The following is a 26,478-nucleotide window of genomic DNA, read 5'->3' on the forward strand; positions in this document are numbered from 1 at the left end:
CCTTATTTAAAGGTGAGATCACAATTAACAAAATGTTAGAATTCACCCACCCCATTAACCCAATCTTTGGGGGTGTTATTAGCCCCCTCAAACTTGGGCCTAATGCTTAGGACCAGAGCTATAACTTGTAGTCCTAGATATTTCATGAGTTACACTGAAATCTAAGCACTTTTGCTTTGGTTTGTTTACTTTTGTGTGTGTGCAAACAAATGGGAAGTGGACAACAAACAACAACAACATTTTATTGGGACATTTGGTTTTTGAAATAAAGCTGGAAAGAATGATTCCTTGTTATACAAGTTTCTTTGGTAATTCTGCCAAACTTAGTGGTTTGAAATCATTGGAAAATACAGCCTTCTTCCTTTCCTGGTGCACAAAAGAATATTTTGTCCAGGCAGGAGAAGGAAAAGAATGTAGATAGGTGGCATGCCAGATCGACAAGGAGGAAAAGAGTTGTGAAAGGGTGACAGCAAATGAATGAAGGAGAAATAAGATCTGCATTGTAATGTTTTAATTTGTGTTCCGAAATTTTAAAGGTAGGTTTATGCAATTTACTTAGGATACATATCTTTGTGGATATGTGATGCATACGTACAAAGTATCTTGATTATCACTCCCAACGTTAGTTGAACACACTGAGCAGTTTGCACTGGTTCTTATAATAACGCATTCTCTGGTCCCCTGTTTGGCTAAAAGATAGACCCTAGACTTCTTGTGTCGCACTGAATAACAGTAGCTAACTTCTATATACTGCTAAATTTCATTTTCTGTTCTGAGGAGTTCAACACATTTGTAGTATCTAGTATCTTTTCAAGGTCTGCAAATGAAATTTATTTCCGTCCTTTCAGATTATTTCACTATTTTTATTATTGTTTGATCACCCTGTTGTCTTGCTGATCACTCAGCAGTCTTCCGCAAGACAATTCAAGGGTTTATTGAATATCGGGCATTATGTCTGATTTGTGAACATGAGATGCATTTCCTTCACACCCCCTTTTGAAAGCACTTGATGTATTGTCCCTTAAAACTGGCAATGTGCTGTTAAATTCCGTTTGTAGTTTGCATTTAGTTTGCATGTCAATTGGACTCTAAGTAGGCACGCAACTCAGTGCGGACAGATGGTGTCTGGGAGGGTTGAAAACTCCATGGAGTATGAGGAAAGATTACCAGACTGCTGTGGGGGGCATCAATGAGGAAACAAAGACTTACGTTTGTATGAGCTTGGTGGGTTGGGTGAGGTTGTAGAACTGCTTAAAGAAAAGAGATGTCACACACACTGTTCCACAGCCCATCTAAGTGACCAATTAAATTTATTTATTTATTTAGCATTTTCTGTTAACATTTCTAAACTGGCAACCTCTCAACAGTGTACAATAAAATCAACGAAACACCAGAAAAATTATAAAATCATAAAATGCAGAGCAAATGACCAACACTGAACCAGATTAATTTGTGTTTAAATTCAGATCCAGCCCTATCTTCAAAGATTGTGGTGCACATAACATTTAAACAGATTAACGTGCTGAAAAAATAAATATAAAAATGGTCGGGTTGGGGCTAAAGATGGATGTGTAATACATCCCTGTCCATCTCTAGCACAAAATTTCTTCTCAGGATTTTTTTTTTTTTTTTTTTTAAAAAGGTCTTGCATAACTGCTACTCCTGTGAGGGACAGTGGAAATTATTTCACGTCTGTGCTTGGAAGTGGTGGTGAGAAGACTAGTGCTCTAACATCTACAGTGGCTTCCTTTTGTCTTCCAAGTACAATCACACCTTCTGGTTTTGCTTTACTCAGCCCTTTAATGCATTGAGTCCATATGACAAGCACAATCTATACTAGGAATGGGGAACCTCTGGCCCTCCAGATGTTGCTGGGTGACAACTTCCATCATCCCTGACCACAAATTATTTTGGATAGGACTGGTGGAGTCCAACAACATCTGGAGGGGTGCAGGTTCCCCATCTTTTATATACAACAGGAATTGAGAACGTTCTGCCCTCCAGTTGTTGTTGGATTCCAGTTCCTGTCAGGGGCAACCAACATAGGATGATGTGACTTGTAGTCCAGCAATATCTGGAAGGCCACAGGTTCCTCATCACTGGTTTAAGCAAAGAGCCTTCTCTGTAGTGGCACCCACCCTGAAAATACCCTCCCATCAGATGTCAAGGAGTTAAATAATTATACAACTTATGGAAGACATCTGAAGGCAGCCGTATTGGGAAATTTTAAATGTTTAATGTTGTATTTGTTGGAAGCCGCCCAGAGTGGCTGGGCCAACCCAGCCAGGTGGGTGGAGTACAAATAATAAAATTATTAGTATGATTAATTATAAATAAGCCTCAGGCTGTCAGATTCCCCACACATATTTCTTTTTCACACATGAGAGGAGGAGAGGAAAAAGCTAAGCCTTAAAAGTAAGCTGCCAACCCAACCACAGTTAACTAACAGAAACCCAGATCAAACTGCAGTATGATGTCCTAGATATTCTAAGGTTAAAATGCACATTTCCTTTCCCCTTGTATCGCATGAGCAGGAAGAAAAGGGTATGCGTGTGTTGAAGCCCAAAGCGTAGGAGGCGGGGGGGGGGGGTGATCTCAAGATTCATTTCAGTTGATACCTGAATAATGATTTTGTGTCGCCTTCATCAAGAAGTCTGGGGCTGAAGGGAGTTGTGCCCCTAAACATCTGGAGGGCACCAGGTTGGTGAAAGCTGATTTGGATTAATGTGAATGAGCCTGGAGATCACCCCTTCCCTTAATAGTTATTAAAATGTGTTTGCCCTGTTTTCCATCTGTGTAGGACCATAAAGGTAGCTAAAAATGCCCTCAGCCACAAAAACACTTTAAAAGTTCATAATAAGTTCATAATAATTATAAATTTGAAAACAAGCCATCCCATCAGTAAAACTTAACAGGAAGAGCAACCAATGCTTTGCTGGTCAGTTATACAATGAATCTTTTTGACTGAAGAATTTTTTCCACTGACATGTTCTTGCAGCTGCATATTTTTAACCTGGGTTATACACCTGAGTTGTCTGTGTTTCTGGTCTTTCGTAATTACCATTTATGTCAGTGTTTAATGCCCAGGTTCACTCTGCTTAAAATATTATCTCCATCTTTGTTAAGAAAGCTTTGCCCCTTGAAAATGCCATCTGTTTGCAGTGTGGATTTGTTTATTTCAACATCTATTCCTCACCTTTCCCCAAGGGCTTCAGGAAAGTAGCAATACTTAAAAAATAAACCAAAATAACACACCGTAATGAAATTCAAGATATCCTATAGCTGTTCAGTCCTGGCCATTGCATGACAACTGAAACAAGAAAATACAGTTTTTCCAGAAGCTATTTGGAGGTTATGGTCTTGGATGGAGCTCTGTGTTTCAGAGTGTCTGTTTGGCTCCCTCTCTATTTGGTTTTGGATTCCAGGTCAAGATGTTACACACTTTTGACCTGGATGGGAAGTAATGATTGGTCTTAATCATTTTAGGTTATCTTAAATCATTTTTTAAAAACACAATATTTTATTAATGATATGTGTCAAGTGGTGGCTAATGCCCACTGGGACTAGTGCAGGGGTAAGCAGGGGGGTCAACAGTTGGTGGAGCCAGAGATGACAAGGAGCCATCCCCTAACTGGTTGCAAGTAAGAAGGCAGGCAGATGAGGGCTTGTCAAGGGCAGTCCAAATGGACCAACGTCTATATGATTAACAGATGGAAAAAGAATGGGCATCATTCCATACCTCCTTTTCAGCACCTCAAAGAAAAAGCTACAGATCTCTATATCTTTCTGGTCTCTCTGTGTTCCCTCACTTTCTTCTCTTCTTCATCATCCTCTTCCTCCATCTCCTCCAGTGCAGACAGAAAAAACTTCCAACATTTTAAAAGTTCCCTGTGGCTCTATGTAGCTCCCCGTCCCCATCTGTTTATTTGTAACATCCACAGATACCACAAATTTTCCTATCACCCCACCTGCAATTTGCTGGGGAAAAGATCTGATAGATTATTAATTCCATTGAACAGTTGCAGTCTTGAGTAAAATGTCAGATTATTAAGGAATGAAAAAAAATAACAATATTTAACTGATCCACAGCCTGTTTTCCCCCCACAGGAATAGATCTGCCTTTTATGATGATGCCCCACCCACTTCTCCCAGTTGGCCTACCTCCTGCTTCGGTGGCAATGGCTATGAATCAGATGAACCATCTCAACACTATAGCTAACATGGCAGCTGCAGCTCAGATGCACAGTCCTCTTTCAAGAGCAGGAGCTTCAGTTATAAAGGTAAGGCTCCAAGCTTAGTTACACAATCAACATAATCACATGGTGCAGCTCTTGTTGTAATATACCCTGGCAGCAAGAAGGGAGAACCTCATATTTACAAGCTCTTTTCCACACAGAGAAAATAAATACAGAAAAACTGGGTTTTCTCCTGAGATGATCTGTTTCTAGTTCAAGGGGAATGTCTCTCAGGTCAGCAAGGTTTAGGGGAGTGACTTGTCATGCATAGGTAACGTGCTCTGCAAATCATACAGCTCAGGGAAGTAGGAAGTGAAGTTCCAAGGTCCTAAGAGTTATTACACATATATTAACCCCAAACAGCAAAAATTGGAGCAATTGGAAAATGATAGAAACAATGAATGGAGTCATCTCAAGTACTTAGAGCACAGTGGTGATTACTGAGACCTTCCTTCTTTCAGCCTTCATGGGTTTGTGTGTGTGTGTGTGTGCGCGCTAATTATGGTGGAGCCAACAGTTCCTGAGAGCAGCCTTCTCCTCTCCCCCGCCCCATAGAATGCCTGGAATAGAGTCATCATCCATGGCATTGTTGAAAACAAAAATGGCAGACTCCAGAATCAAGAGTGTTGTTGTTAAACGACAGCCCAGAGCCTGCATCAGTGTGGGCCTTGCTGATGCTCACCAATATCAGTCCATATGTCACTTCAATTATAATGTTTAAATGGGATTAATGCAATCAATAGATTGAATTGTGCAAACCCTGTTGCAAGCTGTTGTATAAGTTAGTTGCTTCTCTGTAGTGTCAGAAGAGTCTGCTTCATGGACATCTTTGAATGAGGTTATCGTGTGTGTCTCCCTCCTTGCCTTAATTTATCTAAAACAAAGCTGCCTCTCCCTGCCTTCACCACTACCCTGCTGCAAAATGTGCCTGCTCAGCAAAGTTAACATTTAGTACTCTGGAAAGAAATGTCATAACTATGAAATTTGATTTCATCTTGACAAGAACACTATACATTAGGAAGAGCTACAGTAGGCCCATTTAGAAAGCCTTCCTTGCCATCTTTAATCTAGCCTAATGTGATTAGCAGGTCCTACTAGCACTTCTGTAGTAAAGACTCTTTGTCAAAAACTCTACTGTAAATCCCTGCCTTTACAGTCCCGCTGAGGAAACTTCCTCTCTTTGAATCTTGGCTTGCCGTAAGTCATCCATGGGATCAGAATTTTAAACAAAATGTTAGCACTCTCTGTTCTGCAGGATATGTCTTTAAGAAGCGCAGAATGAACTGAATTGAGTGTAAGCTGGTTGTTGATTGTAGGACTAGGAATGGGAAGATTTCTCATTTCCCCAGTTCAGGAAGGCTTTGCACGGATGCTTGAAGCTCTAGTGGAGGCTTCATCTTCTACACCATGCATTTCCCATTGTGGTTTAATCAATGCCTCTATCCAGGGAACTTTGGGAACTGTAGCTCTGTGGGGAATGGGGTCGCCTTACAACTCTCAGTACCCTCACTGTTCCTAGGATTCTTTGAGGGAAACCATGACTGCTAAAGGTGGTATAATAGTGTTTTAAATGTATGGTGTTGTTATGACTGGAGCTGTTACATAGGAGCTGTTACATCCACCCCCTTCCTAACTCTCAACCAGAACCTGATCCATACAGGTGCATACAGTGGTACCTCTGGTTACGTACTGAATTCGTTCCAGAGGTCTGTTCTTAACCTGAAACTGCTCTTAACCTGAAGCACCACTTTAGCTAATGGGGCCTCCTGCTGCTGCTGCTGCTGCTGCTGCTGCACTGCCGTTCTCATCCTGAAGCAAAGTTCTTAACCCGAGGTACTATTTCTGGGTTAGTGGAGTCTGTAACCTCAAGCGTATGTAACCCGAGGTACCACTGTATATGTAATTATCTCTGCTGCTAAGTAGCCTTGCATGAAGCTACGTGGGCACTTCACAGATGGCCCTGAAGCTCCTGGCTCACCTTCTTCATTTTCCTTATGACTCCAGTTGGAATGAGCCAGCCAGAAATTTAGGTAACTGGTGTGGAGCCCTCTGGGTGAAGTAATACCACTGTCTAGGGTGTGAAGTCTAGGGTGAAGTAATACCACTGTCATTGGTCTGAATCCATTGCCACGCATGTCTTATCCAGTGACTCCATTGTCATTGATGCCTAGATCTAAGGACTCCATTGTCATTGGTCTGAATTCATTTTCATTAATGATGCACTCACTGGATGCAGTGACTCCGTTGTCAGGATTGCTGGCAGCCTGGAGATCTGCTGAGGGAGAGTTCATGCTCCCTCTGCTCCTCCTCTAAGGAAACCCTAGGTTCCAAGTCTGAACTTCGACACAAGCCCCAATCCAAATCCCCACTCACCCATAAAAGTGAAGATGCTTAGCACTCAAAAGTGTCCACTAGTGAGCATGCCACCCTGTGACATGCAGCCACTCCTGCTTGCCTAGATGAAAGATACAGAGGGGGAAGAGGTGGGGAGGTAAACTCCTATCCTTTGCATGGTCTGGAATGTATCCTATTATTGTGAAAAAGATAAGAGCCATATTTGTAGCTCGGCCAGCCTTTTGGCTCAGACAGACTTTTTCTCTGTCACTGCATGAGGCAGGGCTAGAATTATTATTAATGGGTGGAAATTGGAAGAAAACACACTTCAGCTAAACATTAGGAGAAATGTCATGGCAGTGAAATCTGTTTGACAGTGGAAACAGGCTGCCCTGGGGAGTGGTGGCTCTTCCTCACTGCGGGTATTTAAGCTGAGGCCGGCCACCCGTCTGTCAGGGATACGAACAGGCAGGGTCCGCACCATCGTACATCCAACACACATTTAAAGTGCATGTCTTCCTGAGTCTGTCTGAGCCTAAATGCTTGGAACTGTAGTTTGTTAATTGAATTGTTGCTCTGTGAATGGGAAACTACAGTTTGCGGGGTTGGGGAGCCAAGTTCTGTAAATGTGTGTTGGATGTGCTTTAATTGTATGGTACGGACTGTTCCCATTGTTGCATTCTGCATTATAGATCCTGCACTCAGTGGGAGGTTGACCTCCAAGATCCCATGTAATCTTGAAAATCATTTGATTCTACGTTCATTTAAAAAAAACAAACACTGGGGGAGGAGGCACTTTGATATTATGGCACTTCAAGTGCATCAATATGTTAGTAGTAGTAGTAGTAGTAGTAGTAGTAGTTTTACTGATACACGTGCCTAATGGTAAGAACACTGCAGATCTCCCCGTTATTCAGTTTGCTGTGCAATCATTGTGATGGTATAGCAGAAGGAATCGATGCTTCTTCCTCGGGGATGCAGGTTTGAGACCCATAAGTGCCAGATAACAGTTCTTCCAAAGCTCAGTGGAAGCTTCTGGTAAATAATAACCAATGCGCTGTGTTTGTCTTTAATGTTGGGAGAGCTATTTTGAGTTGCAAATCCACATGCTTTTCTGTAAAAGCTAACCTGGGAATATTGTCAGGCCAATCGCTTATTAGCCTTTTACTGTGCTTCAGGTCCTTTTAATGTTGGCTCAGCCGCCAGCATTTGTTGTTAATAACAAATATAGCCCTAATGTGGGCTGGAAATAGCATTAACGTCATTAAGCCTGGAAACATCATTTAATCAGTCAAACACAGCATCAAATAAGGAATGTTTTCATAGTAGGAAAGAGATTGCAGGGAGCTCGAGAGAGAGAAAAGCCTAATTAGTTTGAAGAAAGTGAACCATATGATGGAAAACAATAGCTAGGCAAAAAGAAGGGTGGACAGTGCATTTAAGATGCCTAGAAGGGCTTGCTTCACCCCTCCCAAGTTTACCCATGTAGATTTGAGGAAGGCAATCCTCAAATCTCAACAGGTACAGCTGACTTCTTCATTCTCCTCCTTGTGTTTTTCGCAGCCAGAGGCAAATGGGACTTCCAAAGCAATGCTATAAGGGTGTGGGGGGTTTTCTGGCCTCTTGAATCTCTGTGCAGAGCTTGGGGATGGGGTGGCCATGGCAGGGTGCAGGTGTTGCAACATGTCTTGAGCTCCAGTTGAGTCTAACAGCCTCAGTATGCATTCACCTCCCCTGCTGTTCCTTCACTATATGATCGCATGTGTACCGGTTCTTCGTTTCTTACTATTATTTTGGAGTCCTTTTTAAATTTTTTAATTATTTCATGCACCTCTACAAATCTTGGAGTTCCCCCAAATAGGCAGATATCTCACCAGTGGTTTCTCAGTAGCCCAGTTTTTGACTTATAGTGCTGTTGGCATAGGCTGGCTGAGTTCAGTATTAGTTGGAAGGTCTCTCCCACACCAGCATTTTGTACACAGAGGAGAGTTTGCAGAGGCTGCGAGGCTTTCTGGCTTTCTCTCTCTTGACAAGGAAAATGGAATGGGCAGAGAAACAACCACTAACCCTGCCTCACATCAACCAGTCCTCCTTGCCATAGTCTTAGCAAAGAAACTGTTCATCATTTGTTCCAGGACCTTGAATTCAGTACAGTGGTGCCCCGCAAGACGAATGCCTCGCTAAACGAAAAACCCGCAAGACGAAAGGGTTTTCCGATTTTTTAGCGGCTTCGCAAGACGAATTTCCCTATGGGCTTGCTTCGCAAGACGAAAGCCCATAGGGAAATCTCCAGGGACAGCGGGGAAGCGAAGCGCCGCCTTCTCCTCTGTTCTCGGACCTGGCCTGAAGGCTTGCGGTGGGAGGAAGGTTTTCCTCCCCACCGCCAACATTCAGAAGGCTGTTCTGAAGGCTGGCGGGGGAAAGAAAAGCCCTTCTCCCCCGCCAGCCTTCAGAAGAGTTCCCCGCAGGGCTCTCCAAATTGCAGATAGCAGCCTGCTGCCCCTATCCGCAGCTTGGAGAGCCCTGCGGGGAAGTCCTGCAGGGCTCCCCAAGCTGCAAATGTCTGCCCCGCGCGAGGGGTGCTCTGCTTAAGAGCGCCCCTCGCGCGGGGCAGCAGGCTGCTATCCACAGCTTGGAGAGCCCTGCGGGGAAGTCCTGCAGGGCTCTCCAAGCTGCGAATGTCTGCCCCGCGCAAGGGGCGCTCCTCCTCAGAGCGCCCCTCGCGCGGGGCAGCAGGCTGCTATCCGCAGCCTAGGCAGCCCTGCAGGAACTCTTCTGAAGGCTGGTGGCGGGAGAAGGGCTTTTCTTCCCACCGCCAGCCTTCAGAAGGCTGTTCTGAAGGCTGGCGGTGGGGAGAAAAGTCCTTCTCCCCCCATCAGCCTTCAGAAGAGGTCCGGGGACAGACTGTCCCCGGATCTGGTCTGAGGGCGGTCTCCCTAGGAACGCATTAATTGATTTTCAATGCATTCCTATGGGAAACCGTGCTTCGCAAGACGAAAAACTCGCAAGAAGAAAAAACTTGCGGAACGAATTAATTTCGTCTTGCGAGGCACCACTGTACTTCCTTTCAAAATAAAATAAAATTGCTTTCCAAGAATAAGCCTATTAGAACACAAAGCTGCTGCTAGCCTACAAACTATTCAAAATGCTGATGGACAGGAGCCCACCCAATTCCTATAATATGCAAATGAGCAAAAAGGTCTCCCAGCTGTGTGATTGGAATAGTGTATATACTGGATTTTGATACTTGCTCTTCACTGTGCACCTAGTTCTGCAGAGACAGCTGGAAAATCTTCTAGATTATTTTCTCCCCAAGGGGCTACAGATGCCACAGAAGCAAACTTGGAACATACTAGGTGCCCTGCTGGACCTGAGCAAAGCTCCAGCTTCATATGTTCCACAGTGACCAACCAGATACCAAAAGGAAATTGCAGCAGGGCGTGCAGAAGGAAGATGGTGTTCAACTCAAGTTTCCAGTTTTCTAATCCATGCCACCCCTGATGAACCCATCTATCTGTTTGATGGGATTTTATCACATATGCTGTTGACTGACATATAATGTAGTTTGACTATTCCTCCAAATGAGGAGTGGGGAAACTGTGGCTCTCCAGCTGTTGCTGGACTGTGACTCTCAGTATTCCCAACCATTTTAATTGCTGACCACAGCTGATGAGAATTGGAGTCCAACAACATCTGGAGGGCCAGAAGTTCCCCATCCCTGCACTAAATGTCCTCTTACCTTTATTTTAACAAAGATCTTTGTTGGGCCATTAATTTATTCCCCCCCCCCACACACTTATCTGGAGTAGCAATACTGATAACAAGTCCAGGAAATGTTATAATAGCACAAAGGAAATGTCTGTTACTATTCTTCGACTCACAGAGAATTGCCAAAGTGGTGTGTTCTTGGTTGGCTATTTACCAATATCCTCTGATTATCTATGGGTTTGTTTGGGTTGTTGTTTTTCCTTTGGCTGAGCAGCTGGCAATTAATGAGTTGATGAGAAATGGTCACAATGCAGTGAAATTAGTAAGTGAACATCTGGTATTAAAAGCTAATGCATGCTGAAGGTGGAGGTAATCTTTCAGATTATAGTGAAACAAAAGTCCAGTTCGGGCCTGAACAGGAAATGCTTCTTGTAGGGGGCAGGGGGACAGGGCCATCCATGCTGGCTCTGCCCCAAACATCCTATCCACTTACTTCTTAATCTTCTTATGTTGGGTGGGGAAAGTCTGAAAGGGGCTTCTGATTGCATTCACTTGGACATGAGTTGAAGTATTCATGCAGTTAGATACCCTTGATTATCAGAGTTCCCAACCATGCTGAGAGTTCTATGCAGGTTCAGTGTTGAGAAGGTTGGGAACAGAAAGAGTGGAACTGGTGCACACCGGAACATGGTGGGTGAGATGAGCTTGTGGAGCTTGAAGGCATTTTCAGGTTGATAGTCCTCCCCCCTCCCCTCCCCCAAGGCATAATTCCTAAACAGCAGTACTCATTTTATTGATACCAAAGCTACTTCCTCTGGAGGGACAACGACATTGTGGTAGAGCACGTTCTTTGCATGCTCAGAGGTAGAGCAGGTATCCACATTCAGAAAGTCCAAGGTTAGCTTTCTGTTTCCAGTTTAAAAGCAAGAGGTAGTTAGTAGTGGGAAAGATCCCTGACAGTCATGGTTACACAATAGTCTGGTAAGCCTTTAGTAAACCAAGTGGTAGGTTAGAAAAGTATGAAGTTCAGATCATTGCTCCAGGGATATGCTGTGGGTGAGAAGCTTTGCTGTGTACATGGAGATCCCCCAACTCCACCGTAAGAGCTTCATTCATTGGGATTGCCCCCTGTGTTGAAAAGAATGGGAAAGTCTACATTCCTGAAGCTGGAGGTTGTAGCTCACATGAGGTTCTGAACTGAAACACATCCATCCAATTTAAGCCTGATTTATACTTTACCTGTGGCATGGTTACCATTTCCTGGTGGTGGGATTCTATGGAACATTTGGATGATTCTCTCGTGTGGTTACAAGGATTACATGGGCAAAACAGTTCAGAGCTCCATCAGTTCTGAATATTTGTGGGGAGTGGGAATGTGATGGCTAGTCACTCCCAACATGGAAATGCTCATTTGGTCATACCCCATGATACCTCTGCATCCATTTAAATGTATAAAAGTGCCCACTATTCCCATGTTGCTTTCACAAATTTAGCTGTACATGTAGGTGCCAGGGGGCATAGCCAGAGAGATGTGCAAGGCAAGGCTTTTCAGCACAGTACATTTTTCCCTCTCACATGTTCTGTGAATGCATGGGGAGGTTCTTTGAAAACACTATTTCAAAAGGATACAGTGGTATCTTGGGTTACAAACACCTCTGGTTATAAACATGTTGGGTTACAGACTCCGCTAACCCGGAAGTAGTACCTCAGGTTAAGAACTTTACCTCAGGATGAGAACAGAAATTGCACAGCGGCAGCGGGAGGCCCCATTAGCTAAAGTGGTACTTCAGGTTAAGAACAGTTTCAGGTTAAGAATGGACCTTCGGAATGAATTAAGTTCGTAACCAGAGGTACCACTGTATTTGGTTGTCAAAAGATTGACCCAAAGGGCTACCCTTGATGCAGCCTTCAGCTCCTTCTGAGAAGTGCAGCCTCAAACAGATATAATAACATTAAAAACACCACAGTGAAAACATCATTTTGAAGAGATAATTTACATTACCAAAGGTATTCTGTGTTCATCGGGAAGCCATACTTTCCCTATAAAATCACAATCTTGAAGTTTCTTCATTTTTGTTTTCAGAAAGATCCTGAAGCAGGGTGATGTTGTTATGCTGCCTCCAGTTTCATTAGTGAGTTAACTCCCACATTGCCCTGCCCAGAAGATCACAAGTGGAAAGGCATAAATTAAAAAGAAATATCGAGACAAATGTATGAATAAAATTTCCAGTATTCAGACAGAGCTGCAAAACCCACTTGTCAGCAGAGAAATGCCATTAAGTCCTTTAGGAACTCATTAATAGATTAACATTTGGATGAGTAATTATAGCTGCACTAGAAATAAAAATAAACAAGCAACCCTTAGCATCACAGCTCCTCTAAACACTTGGCACACAAGTGAAGATCAATACTATGAAATATCACTGCTGGAAGTACTAAGGTCAAGTTGATTATGTCAAGAATAGATATGCTCTGCATGTGTGTGTATCTGTGTGTTATGTATATGTTGTTGTGAGTTGGGCTGACTTGATCACTGTGAATGGGTAGTTTGGGCCCTGGCAAAAGCCATCTTTTGTCATGTGGTACCCATTGGTACTGAACTTATAAAGGAGCTATGCAGAATGCATGGACTAACACACTACTGATAACCACCACTCCGCCATGGTTGATGCATGATCTTATCTATTTGAAGCAGACATGGGTGTATATGCATAGGGTTCCATCCATGGAAATGAGAATGCTAATGTCAATACTTCCACATGTATGAATCCCTTTAGGGTGTTGGCATCTAGTGAGAACAGTTAGCCAGTGCATTCCAGATGGAATTCATGGGTGACTTACCTTTCAAACCAAAACATAAAAATGCAAATAAAACATCAATGTTCTCATGCAAACTCCTACAGTTAAATCACGTGTGTGTGTGTTTGTGTGCATGCGCGCGCGCACACACACACACACACACACACACAACCGCCACTTGCCCAATAACAGCTACAGAAAGCTTTGGCAGCACACTAACAGCACTAAAGTAGGACTAAAGGTAATGTTAAATGCTTTTTAATGACTGGATGGTCTGTTGAAGTTCAGCAGTTCATTTGCAGGGGAGTAGGGTATGAGAAAAATGTCCTGCAGTTTGCATTTCTGTACATGTGTTGGAAGGGGGATGCAAAGGGAAATAGGACACTTCTTGGTAGATGAAAGGAACAGAGAGAACTGGTAATTTTTTGACGGAGCTATTTATTAATTATTTTACTTTGAACAATGTATATAAAGTGTTCAACTCTTAAAAAATGCAAAGCAATTACCAAAAGTAAGAAAAACAGTGCATAATGAAATAATATGAAAGCAATAAGAAATGCAATAATTTCACATATCCACAATAACCATCAATATACATGACTCTCAGACTAATCTTGGGAAGCCTTGGCAAAGAGAAATGCTTTTAGAACGGTAGCATAGAAAGCAAGGCTCTGCCACCCGGCTACCAGAGCATTGGGTGGCAGATGTTGGTGGCGTGGAGTGGTGGCAAAATGTTGGTGCACAGTTGTCTTTCATTCTTACCCCATCCTGATGCCCTTCTGTGCAGTGAAGGACGCTGTCCCTTTGCCAGTGCTGAAGTAAGATTCAAATACCACCTCCTTCCCTACAGACCCTCTCAGGTGTTAAGATTGGAAAAGCGGCCCTCTTAAGACTCATGCCACCCTAAGAAGTTCTGCAGGTGACATCTGAGGAGAGGGCATTATCTGTGGTTTGACTGGTGCCTTCGTTATACACGTTTAGGTGCCAGGCTAAAATGTTCCTGTTTAACTAGGCATTTGGCTGATTGACACCTTATGCCTTTTTAAATGTGTTGTCGAAGGGGAGGTGGTTATTGGTTGTCTTTGTTTTGATTTTTAGTATGGATGGATGGATGAACGGTCGGATGGATGAACGGTCAGATGGACAGAGAGACAGACAGATGATAGATAGATAGATGATAGATAGATAGATAGATAGATAGATAGATAGATAGATAGATATAGATATAGATATAGATGATATAGATGATATAGATATTATAGATATAGATAGATATAGATATAGATATAGATAGATGGTGGTAATCTTATGTTGTTAACCGCCCTGAGATCTATGGGTATAGAGCAGTATACAAATTTTAATAATGATAATAATAATGACGACCAGCACTTTGAAGTGTCCCCAAAATTGAACTGGAAGCCAGCACAGATTAGACAAAGTAATGTGCTCCCCCTAAAAATCCCAGGTAGTACTCTTGCCACTGCGTTTTGCACTAGTTGAAGTTTCCAAACATTCTTCAACAGTAGTTCCATGCAGGTCTACTTTATCTAGGAAAGGGTGCAGCTGGTACTCCAGCCAAAGCTGTGCAAATGTGCCCCTGGCCACGTGTGCCACCTGGCAACCCAGGAGCACCTGCAGACTGCAACCCTGGTCCTTCAAGTAGAGTGCAATCCTATTGACAGTAGGCTTTAGTTTTGCTGTAGCAGTCTTCTAATACAGGAATGGGGAATCTGGGGCTCTCTGGTTCCCCTGCAACTCCTACCACTCCTGACCATTGGCCATGCTTGGCTGGACCTGACAAGAGCTGGAGTCCAAGCACCACAGGTTCCCCTTGCGCTTTTCTGATATTTTCTTCCCTTTGAGTGAGTAGTAATTTGCTATTCAGAAAGAAGCCTTTACTGTATTGGGCTAGCAGAACAACAAGCTATTTCAGGAGAACAAAACTGAAATACATGAAGAGTGACACGGGGCTGTAAAATTCAGAAACGACAGAATGAAGTCATCAAGGTGTAAAAAAAAAGATTTCAGGCTTTGAGCTTTGCAATTTTTCTATTGAAATGTCCTCATTGATTTGTTACAAATACTGTTAACCCTGTGTTTGGAAAATGGCGGAGACATTATCGCTTGTGTTCTCATTTGTAATAAAATAGATTAACTTGCTGTGAAATTTTAACTAGACGGAGACACAACAGTAGCTACCTAATGAACCACAGCTCATTGCTGTTAAGTAGCTTAATAGATGCATACTGATTACGGGGCTGAAAAATGGATCTGTTTACGTGCAAAGAAGAAACTGCTCGCATATATTAAGGGGCAAAAAGAGAATCACAACTGCCTTCCATTATAGAGAACGTCTCAATCCACATCCTGGTTCTCATTGCTGGGTCTTCATTTATCACCAAGTGCCATCTAAAAGTAGTTTGTCAAGAGTCCAGACCTCTAGGGAGCTCCACTACTGCCTACCTGGGAAATGGAAATCCTTCTCACATCAAGCATGTGCCCACATGTTTAGTTAGCAATGATGCAAATTTGCTTTCTCTTTCCAAAAGGGTTCATTATTTGCAAGTTAAGCTGTTCTGTCATTGTTCCATTAGGCCAGAGACTACAACTCCCATCTTTCCTGACCATTGGCCATGCTGGCTGAAGTTGATGGGAGTTGGAGTCCAACAACATCTGGAGGTCCACGTGTTTTGCTTTAGAGTCTTGAATCAAAGGGGTTCTTTGGGACGAGTAAGGGATTGGAAACTAAGGGGAAAGAACTCTTCAAATGCATGCAATAGATGAGAAGAATTCAAAAAACAGAACCAACGCTTCCTTGTTTCTCTCTCAGGTCCTTTCTCAGTTTAGGTAATTTAATCCAGAGGCCATTTTCACTACTCAAAATAGTAGTGCCTATTGTTCTCCTCCTTTTCTTACCAATATAGTTATAATCTCTGCAATAATATCCTACAAGTCCCCTGGGAAGAGAGAAGGAAAAAACACCCAATGTTTGTTTCAAACTGATTTAAATCAAAAATGCCCTCAAGATACAGAGGCACAAAAGGCCTTGAATAGATTACGATCTGTTTAAGGTTAACAAATATTTTTAATTAGTAGACAAATAGTACAGCAATTAAATGCTTCTCTTTTAAGTTTTATTAGTTATTGTATGTTCATTAAATAAGAGATAATGAGTTAAAAAGCATGTCCGTTGAGGATTAACCACTGTATAATAGATAGGCATCTGTTACATGATTTTGAGGTTCACTTGGCATTGAATGTCCAATAACTATCCTATTAAAAAAACATTTTCAGTGCTGTATGTTTGGAATAGACAAATGCTATGTACAGTATTACAATTAGGAAACTCTGTTCTAGGACCTCCTGCACAGCCTGCTGGAAGCAGAGCTTGAAATATGAGGCCTGATTAGTAGCGTGGCATCTTAACACATTGCCAAAACAGAGGAAGCTTCCTTATACTGAGTCACATCATTAGACCATCTAGCTCAGTGTTGTCTACACTGACCAACAGCAGCTTCCAAGATCTCAGAGGAGGCTTTCCCCCAGCCCTACCTGAAGATGCCAGGGATTGAACCTAGGGCATTATTCATGCAGAACAGATGCTCTACCACTGAGTAGTGGCTCTCCCTTCCCAAGAGGACATGTATCACCAACAGAGGACACAAAGAGGATAGATTTACATAAAATTTGCATGTGCTAATTTGTAGGTATAGAAAATTGGAAATAAATACTGTGATTTAAATAGTGGGTTGAAACTGTGACCAGTGTGCCTGCTTAGTCTGCTGTCCAGCTGCTAACTACTGATGGGCAGCTTCAGGACTCATGATCTCCCTTCTTTTTTATCTTTAAATTGGACCTGGATCAATCAGCACTTGAAACAGAGAACTGTATTCCGTATAGTAGGATACCTTACTGACTAGGGAAGCCAGAGCCTAAAATAAAAAATCACTGGGCAGGGTCTGGCATCAGCACAGAGAGAGATCAGAGCTGCAACAGGTGGTGAGAAAGAGGTCATTGATGGATCTAAGGACGGAGCCTCTCAGACCTTGGCAAACCTTGAGGTAGAGCCTAGCAGATGTAGGTGGACCCAATCTGTAGAGCAGAACACAAAGCAATTCAGCAAAGTTGTGCAGCTGGAGTAGCTAGCCTTTGGCCCCCCAGATGTTCCTGAACTACAACTCCCACTATTCCTGACCATTGGCCATGCTGTTTGGGGCTGATGGGAGTTGTAGTTCAGCAAGATCAGGAGAGTCACAGGCTACCTCACCCCGGGTGTACAGCATAAAAATGCATTGGGGGTAAAATATACTGTCCTTTGGGTAACTGATCTTGAAAGTGTATTCTAAAGTAACACCAAATACTATTCGATTGCTTTAATTGCTTATATGACTTGGTCATCTCACACAGCCACTGCCTTAGCTTGTGCCCCAGGTATTAAGGAGTGGATTTAAAGCATCCCCCCCCCCACCTCTCTGGGATCTTTTCCACCTTTGACTTTCTCTCACCAGAGCAACCAGAGGTTGATGCTTGGCTGCCTTTTGAACAGCCACCTGCAGCACTTTCCCTACCTACTATTCCCAGTGGTCTTGAGGTCTTGAGTCTCCCTTGTATTCAAAGGCACTGCAACAGAGCCATGCCAGCATGCATTCCTGCTCTCCCTCTTGCCTACCCTTCTCTGCCTCTTCTGCTGAGGCACCTAGGATAGTACTGTCTTGGCAGATATATGTGTGTGTTCTGATAGGTTTGGGGGATGGCCTAGCCATCAGTCTGAATTGGGGCAGCAGTGATGTACTCCAAATACTTTATTTTAATGTGCTTCTTCTTTCTAAAGGAGAGAATTCATGACAGCCCTTCACCAGCCCCATCCATGGAAGAGAGTCAGCGGCCCGGGAGTCATGCCTCTTCACACCAGAGCAGCAGCATTTCAAGTTCTCCATCGCAGCTTGACAACACATCAGATAGAATTGGTTGGTAACCTATTCATGGTGGCTGTTCTGATGCCACTGATGTCTGGAAGTGTCCTTTGTCAAAGATCTCTCACAAGAGACAGGTGGAAAGAAAGCTAATTGTAGGAAGTGAGCATATATCCAAAGGATGCAAACAAGAAATAATGACTGTGGGTGGCAGTAACATTTAATCAGTTAGATTAGCCATTTAAGAGCACAAGCCTAAAATTGTTCTCAGAGAAGTTCATCCCACTGAGTTCAGTTGGATTTATTCCCAAGGAAGATTGCACACCCAATTTTAAGTGGAGAGAGGAATATGATACAAGCTTGAATCCAATTTAATTAGGTAACAGTTATAATTAGTACTTCCTCACAGAATATGCTCTGGTTGGTTTCAGTCCTGAAAAATTTAGGAAACAGATTATAATAGTTCAGGAGAGCTCCTACAAGTCTGAGTAAAGAATACTGAGCAGGATATACCAATGGTCTGACTCTGCAAGGAATGCTACCTACGTTCCTATAGTCTCAGTCTGCAATCTGATTGCAACCTGAAAATCGCCATATTTATTTTAAAATGTTTGCTCTCTGACAACAAACATTCATCAGAGTCATGAAAAGTATGTTGATAATAATAATAATAATAATATTTTAGAATAGAATTTTAATAGTTCTGTTAAGTATGACAAATGTAATTTTAAATCAATAAAGAAAATAAGAAAGCCAAATATCATATAGTTACCTCATCCATGTGATTTTACAGGTGCTACATTAAAAGAAAAATCTCAGTGGCAAAGATTATTGTCTTTGAACTGTCATCCATCAGTTTGGGTTGTTAACCATCTAGCTGTCTATATCTGTCTATTAAGTGAGAGGAATTACAGATAATTACCAATTCCTTAAATCCTCTGGTCTATTAAAAGCATTTTTCTTCCGAAATGATTTCAATGAATCACTCTTCTTAATTAGTTAATCTGAACATTTCAGAGGAAATCACTCATGTCTCAACTCATCTGCAGTTTTTCACTTTCTTCGTGGTTTTCTTTGTATTGTGCTTGCAGGCTTATTTTCCCCTGTCTTCAAGAATTGGTAATTCCCTCCCTCCCCCCCCAAAAAAATGCTTTCATTTTGTCCATACCCCTAGACTCCCATTTCTCATGTGTATGACTAATGGATGGAGGGTGTGCAGTGCTTTTTTTTTTTTTTTTAATTGGTGCCAAAACGCACCACAAACACCTCCTTCGTTCTCTTATAAGGGCAATGGTGCCCACTGGAAAGGTGCCGGAACTCAGTTCTGATGAGTTCCTGCTGAAAAAAACCCCTGGGGGTGGCATGGAGCTAAGCCTCATGGTCTTGCTCATGGCAAGTGTGCTTATCTGGCTCTTCCCTTCTCACAGAAGATAGAGCCCCCTGTTCTCCTATATGTAATTGGGAGCCCCAGTGATATGGAGAAGGGGCCAGTGGGAGTATAGCTGGCTGCTCCCTTCAGATATTCACTGAACATGTAGATGCCATTGTAGCAGGGGACAGGGGTGTTGGAGTACAGCTGTTGGCAGAAAACATAGCCCCAGTCTACCTTTAATGTGTTAGGCTTTTATATGGAAGGGATAATGTGAGCTCCTATCACTAGGTGCCTTCTAACACAACCACTTCAGAATTGTTCATACAAGGTGCATGAGCAAATGGTGCATATGGATTTTTTTTGAACTTGTGAATGTGTACAAAATATGGTACAAAATATGGGAACCAGGCATTTTTTTAAAAAAAGTGAAAGATAATTCTTAGAAATGGTGGTGGTTTATATTTGAATGATCTAACTGGTGTGCATTTTCACATTCCATAGCAATTTTGCAGGCATCCGTTACTAGATTCCAGTTGCCAGTATTGATCACAGAGCAGGGATGGAGAACCTTTGGTCCTCTGGGTGTCAGACTACAACTCCCATCATCCTTGGCCATTGGCTAGGGCTGATGGGATCTGAAGTCCAGCAACATCTAGAAGACCACAAGTTACCTATCACTGACATAGGTGGGGAAAAGTATTTTGCAAATTCACTTAGAGATGTGACCTCTCTCACATTAGGAAATAGTATTACTTGGTATTTCAGAGAGCATAAATGAATTGATATTTGAATATACCTCAGGCAGATTAGTAGAATATCATCAATGGTGATAAAGGAGACAACTAAATATTTATGTGAAAGCATCTGTAGTAGGAAGACTAGGTATCCCTCCTGCTAAGGCTTGCTTCAGTTGACACAATCCCACACTGCAATCATGGTGGGTTTAAGCTTTAAGAACATATGTGAATTCTTTGCAGTGGCCATAAAGTTAACTATTCTGATTTCTCTGGCTGGGATGTAATGTAGCCCAGTCAAGGGCCACCAGTGGAAAAGGGACACCGAATAACTAAAAGGATGTGCTCTGAAGGCCCTTTCCCATCTGACTTTGTATGAATTGGCCAGCTATGTTGAAGCTCTTGGGCTTCACAAATCTCTTACCCACTAGCCAAAGCAGTGTTCATTATAAAACCTGATCCTTGGTGGCAGGTATGTGGCACAATACATTTCCAGTTCCTGAATAGCAATCTCAAGAAGTTTGAGCGCCCCCAAGAATATAGCAATTGCTCTTCACTGTTGTACATTGAGGATATTGTTTATAATTTTGGCAAATATGCAGGTCAATGACTCTCACTCTTTTTCCTTCTTCACTCTGTCATGCCCATTCTTTTAGGCATGCTGCCAACTAATAGAGAGGGTGAACCTGTGGATCAAGAGCCTGGGCCCAACCCAAAGAAACTCCTGAAGGAAAAAGGTAATGTCCTCTAATATTTCGTTCTTCACAAAGGATCACAGACTGGATTCACTGCACTCTTCCTGCCTGTTGAAAAATGATCACAGTAGCTAAGTGTGTAGTTTTCCTTTGGTTTTAGATTGAAATTAGATGGCATTTGTTGCAAAGCCCCCCGTCCCCTCTGTACTCTGTCTTCTAACCGTGGAGAACAAACAGACAAACAAACAAACAAACTCTGTCTGGTTCATAGGCTACAAGTTCTGCTTACATGGTTCAATCAATTGTTAGGGATATTGGTGAGCTTCTTTCATGTAGAGGTAAAACAGCTGATTCAGACCTCTGAGGCCTCACATTTCATGGAAATAAACACACCAGAGATAGGGACAGACAGGAAAGCAACCCACAAGTATAGACCTGAAGTTCAAAAGAGCCAGGTTTTATTCATTGGGAAGAGAGCATTTCACAGGTTGACGGAAATAATACATTATTTCAACACAAAGATAGATGTTGATGCCCTTGGATAGGGGTATCTACAGTGGTGCCCCGCAAGACGAATGCCTCGCAAGACGGAAAACTCGCTAGACGAAAGAGTTTTCCGTTTTGGAGGTGCTTCGCAAAACGAATTTCCTATGGGCTTGCTTCGCAAGACGAAAATGTCTTGCGAGTTCCTGCGGTTTCCCCCCCTTCCCCCCCCCTTTTTCTAAGCCGCTAAAAGCCGCAAAACCGCTAATAGCACTAATCCGCTAAGCCGTCAATGGGCTTGCTTCGCAAGACGAAAAAACCGCTAGACGAAGAGACTTGCGGAACGGATTCTTTTTGTCTTGCGAGGCACCACTGTATTCCTGAATAGTTCTAGAGGACCAATACCAAGTGTAGTGCAGGGGTAGCCTTGAGATATTAGGGTCTTGAACTCCATAAGGCTACATATATCAAACCCTGTATTAAAATACCCATCTGGTTCCTTCTTATCTTGCCTTCAGACATCAGATCCGGACACTGTTTTTTCAGTATACTTTTGCTTTCCATGGTGAAAGACAATACACACACACACACACACACACACACACACACACAAATGCCATGTACAGAAGCTGCCTAGTTTGGCAGCTGAATCTTACTCTGATAGTGGTAACAGGATAGTGGCCTCCACTGTACCTGAGGCTACTGCATTGATGAGGGTGCAGCATAGGTTCAAAAGCACAAAGGGACATAACCACCAGGCCCTTGGTCCACCTAGTTCAGTATTGTCCACACTGACTGGCAGCAGCTCTCCGAGGTTTCAGACAGGGGGCAAAATAATAATAATCCTCAGCTTCACCTGGAGATGTTACGGGTTGAACATGGCACCTTCTGCGTGTCAAGCAAATGTTCTACCTCTGAGCTATGGCTGTTTCCTTGTAACGTGGCTCTTGGGAATGTGCCCCAGCATTTGTCACCTGAGTGGTCATCTTATCAGAGTTAGGTCCTGGTTTTGCTGCTGCTGCTTCTTTGCTGCTGCTTGCTGCATTCATTGAAGAGTGTATGTGTGTGTTTTGCAATGTCTGAGCTTTCTGGTTGTTGTTTTGTTGCTTTGAAGGACCATATGAATGGAAAAGCAGAGTGAACATGTCTACATAAATAAATTCATGTATAATATGGTATGCAAAAATAGATTAAATATGAATATGACTAAATATTTTGAGGGCTTACTGTGACTCAGCAAGTTGGCTGAAAGTTGCATTTCTGAATACAGTTTCCCCCCCAGAACACCCATTTTGGAGTGAGCCTATGGCTACAGATTATTGGAAGTTATATGGCAAAATTATACAAATTTTGATTCACACTCCACCAAAATTATACCAAGCAGATGAATATTAAATAGGGAATGCCAGTTCAGGAGTGCAAATTCTGCAGTCATATCTGGGCTGTTCCTTGTAGCTTACCTATATACTTCTGTTACTTGTGTTTTGTATACAGTATTTCCTTCCGTAATATTTGTATATTTGTATGAAATGTGAGCCTCATTTTTCATACCCTGACTGTTTGTCTTTACCGAGAAAAATAATAATAATAATAATAGTGTTTATTCCTGTGAAGGTTTTCAAAGTTATTATTAAGGTGGTATGTAGTTAACTCAAAATTATCAACATTTATTAAGTATGACAAGTCAGCAATTTACACAAGCATGGCAAACATATGTTTTCACATCTGGTTTGAGTAATATGATCATGATTTTTAAAATGATTTATAGCTTTGCAGGCCATAAAATGCCAGCTTTGCTGTAGCTTGGAGTTTTTCAGTCATTGAGCAAATTACTAAAAGCATGTAATGGGGGCAGGGTGGGGGAGCAGGGGAGTGAGGGAGAGGTGTTTGCCTGCGTCTTCAATGTAACTCCAAAAGTTTGGTATTCCATAACAATTAGCAGGGCAGCTTGTGCAAAATCCAGCTACAGTTGTTAACACTCCATATTAAGAAGCACTAAAATGCTGACAAGGTGTTCTTGTTCCTCAATAGGTAGGGAGCAGAATTCAGAGTGTGTCCCTGTAGGATGCCGCAATAATCAGGACCAGCTAGGGGCAGAGAAGAGGGGTTACAGGTCCAGATCCAGCAGGGGAGCCAAACTGTGAGCTTTCATTTTTTAAAAAAAAGTGTCCCTAGCACATGTGGAATGAAAGTTATGAAGCAAAATGCGCAGGCACCATTTGAAGCAATTGCTTTGTTAGTTATGAGCTTACCCTTACCTTTCAGTGTGTTTCACCAGTGAGTGAAGTCAGAGGTGTGTTTGACAAATGCTATAGAGAAGCATAAAGTCACGCAAACCAGAGAAGACAAAAACATGGCTTCCGAATGGCCAAGGAAATCCCTTCTCCAGACAATACAGAAGAGATTTCCTGGGCCATTTTGAAGCCATGTTTAGGTCAGGGATGGGGGGGCGCATGTCAAACTAGTTTTTCCTCTAGAATCAGACAATATCAAAAGGCTGCCCTGTTAATTTTTTAAGGGACTTTCTGTGTCATTTTGATGCTGCCTCCCCATCTTTTTCCATAGAGAAGTGATTGCTATCCAAATAATATCAACAATAACAACAACTGAGAAATCAAGAACTGCAGTGTTGTGGTGACAGGGCAGTAGTGTGTTCTCTTAAAAGTAGCAGCAAAAACAGGAATTCATGCTCTTTCTAACTCAGATTAAGCTTCATGCTATCTTCTTCTTCTTCTGCTTCTTCTTCAGTATGTGGGTATCAAGTAATTGCCCTGCTAATGGAAATAAAATCAATCATTACCATATATTGCAAGGAGCAGGAGGATTGTTCTCGACGATGTGTAGGCTATGTCATCCCTACAAAGTAGCCCAGTGATGCTATACTTATTGGGGGGGGGCAAGTAGTGTATGATCCGCTTGCAGTGTAGTACAGTGTTGCTATTCAGTCTCTTTTAGGTAAATGCAGTTGGTGGAGGCAGGGGTTAAACTTGTTTAGCTGAGGATGGGTAAGTTAGTTCATGACATTTTTTCATGTGTTCATCATAAGTCAATTCCATTTGTGCTTTAATCTGTTAATTTTAAATTGTTCTTTTAATGAGCATGAAAATTTAGCATTTAAACACATATTTAAATATCCATTTTAAGATGTATTTTTGCCTCAAAATATGCACTTTCAAACATACTTTGAGCCAAAAATCGCTCCAGAAGTTTCAGGAATTAGCTAACTTCCAAACCAGACATGGAAGGTGCAACTGAAGTCTGTTCATAGTGGTTTTTACGAACACCAGATTCCTCAAGCGGCCCAAGTTTTAGCAATAGATATCTAAGCTAATTTGTAACACTGTTTTTTGAAAAAGCAATTGCCTACAAATATTGTGAAAGGGCCATATCATTTTCCCATTTGTTTGTAGAGACTAGGTTGGATTTGGTAAGTTTTATTATATAAGGGGTGAAATACTGTCTACCTGTGTCTTTAAACCCTGAAATCATTCCCAATTATTGGGATAATGTACAAATCTCTCTCCCCCTCTGCTTTTTGTTTTGAAGTTTTATTCTGCATGGCATTGCAGTTTCTGATACTTTCAACCGTTCCAGCATCTGTTATTGTTGCTTTCAGAAACTTTGGAAATAGTTTTGGGGAGGAGAGGGATTGCAGTAATAATAGACAGTCTTTCAGATGGACTGTTTTCATTTTTGAGCAAGGGGTGAAAATTAATGAGATGGAAGATAAGAAAAGATCAGTGATTTGGCTCAGGAACTTAGCTGACTCCCCCCCCCCAACTCCTTCTCTCTCTGCCTTTTTGGTGTGTTTGTTTTATATGATTCCAGCACCTACTCAACAGAATGCTGTCCAAGAAGAATCAGCCCCCCCCCCCACCTCAAACAGTCGCAGTCTAGAATATCAGCATATGTCTTTCGCTTCCCATGAGGTGATCCCAGACTTTATTCTCCCCAAAAAAGAGTAGCAAAGAAGTGCTTCATAAATGGCACAAATCTAGAGGGCAAGCAGATGGAAAGGCAAACTAAAATCCTGAGTTGCTGTTTCCACCAATATGCCATGCAAACTGATAAAAATGCTGATGGGCTTAGCATCTATAGCTTTTAAAGCTATAAGCTGAAGTCTTTTAATTTTTTTTTAAGAGATCTGAGTTTATGGTGGAGCACTCATTTGGTGAGGGGGCGATTTGTACAATAAAACAATGGCTTTGGGAAAGGGCTGCAGTTCAGTGGTAGAGTGCAGAAAAGCCCAAAGTAAATTCCTGGTTTCTCCAGGTAGGGCTGGCAGAAACTCCTGCCTGAAACACTGGAGAGCTGCTGATAGTCAGTGTGAGCAGTACTGAGCAAGACGAACCAATGGTCTGACTTGGTGTGAGGCAGCTCCTTGTGTTCTTATAGGCTGACCCTGTGGTCTGCTGGAACAGACAAAATGTTAGGAGCATTGTGTGCTGGCAGACATGTGGAATAGTGTATTCTCCGTGGTGGCTCCCCAAATTGTGGGATTCAGTACCACGTGAGATCAGGCACATCCCTCTACACTTTTAAACAGGCCTTCAAGACTCAACATTGACTGAAGGTTCCCCATCTGTATCCTCAAAGGTGGGGTATAAATCAAAACATTCAAAGGGACCTGCTCCCTTCCCTTCCCTCCCACTTGCACCAGTACAACACCGGGAGCAAAACACACGAATGTGAAGTAACTATTGTGAAGTGACCCTAGCAGCAGAATCCTATACATGTTTCCACAGATGTAAGGCCCAATGAGTTCATGGAAGCTTATGCACAGGTAAGTAGATAGAGGATTGCAGCTTGAAAGAAGGGCAGCATAAGGGCTGGTACTGGCAGGGTCAGGAATAGGCTGCCGGTAATAGTTCAGTGGCACTGGCAAGTATCTCCCCCACACTCCCATCACAATTGACTGATGTTTCAGAACTAGTTGACAATAAACCTAATAGGCTAAGGCACTCTATAACTAACCTTTAAATGAGAAGTTGCCCGTTGTTCCTTTAGCAATTAATCCAGTGTTAAGGAATTTAATTGACCACAAGACTACATTATTAAAGGAGCGGGGTGGGTGGGAAACGGTCACCCTAATTGAGACTTGAACCTGTACCCTTTATTTACTATGCTGCTCAAGATGTGATTTAGGGGTTAATTGACTGGCTAGCATTTCCCTGGCTGCAATTATTTCCTCTAACCAGCGCTAAA

The 26,478-nt window shown here is 42.4% G+C and overlaps 1 protein-coding gene across 10 annotated transcripts in view; it reads left to right on the forward strand.

Moving 5' to 3' along the window:
* DACH2 (dachshund family transcription factor 2) overlaps nt 1-26,478 on the forward strand; it is a 324,276-nt gene that overhangs the window by 246,297 nt on the left and 51,501 nt on the right. For all 10 annotated transcript variants that reach the window (XM_079961677.1, XM_079961668.1, XM_079961670.1 and 7 more), the window contains 3 exons: nt 4,108-4,280; nt 17,908-18,043; nt 20,752-20,832. In XM_079961677.1, coding sequence (XP_079817803.1) covers nt 4,108-4,280; nt 17,908-18,043; nt 20,752-20,832 — 390 coding nt within the window. The remainder of the gene's footprint in view (nt 1-4,107; nt 4,281-17,907; nt 18,044-20,751; nt 20,833-26,478) is intronic.

This window comes from Podarcis cretensis (genome assembly GCF_951804945.1).
Source record: "Podarcis cretensis genome assembly, chromosome: Z".
In the NCBI taxonomy this organism is placed as follows: domain Eukaryota; kingdom Metazoa; phylum Chordata; class Lepidosauria; order Squamata; family Lacertidae; genus Podarcis; species Podarcis cretensis.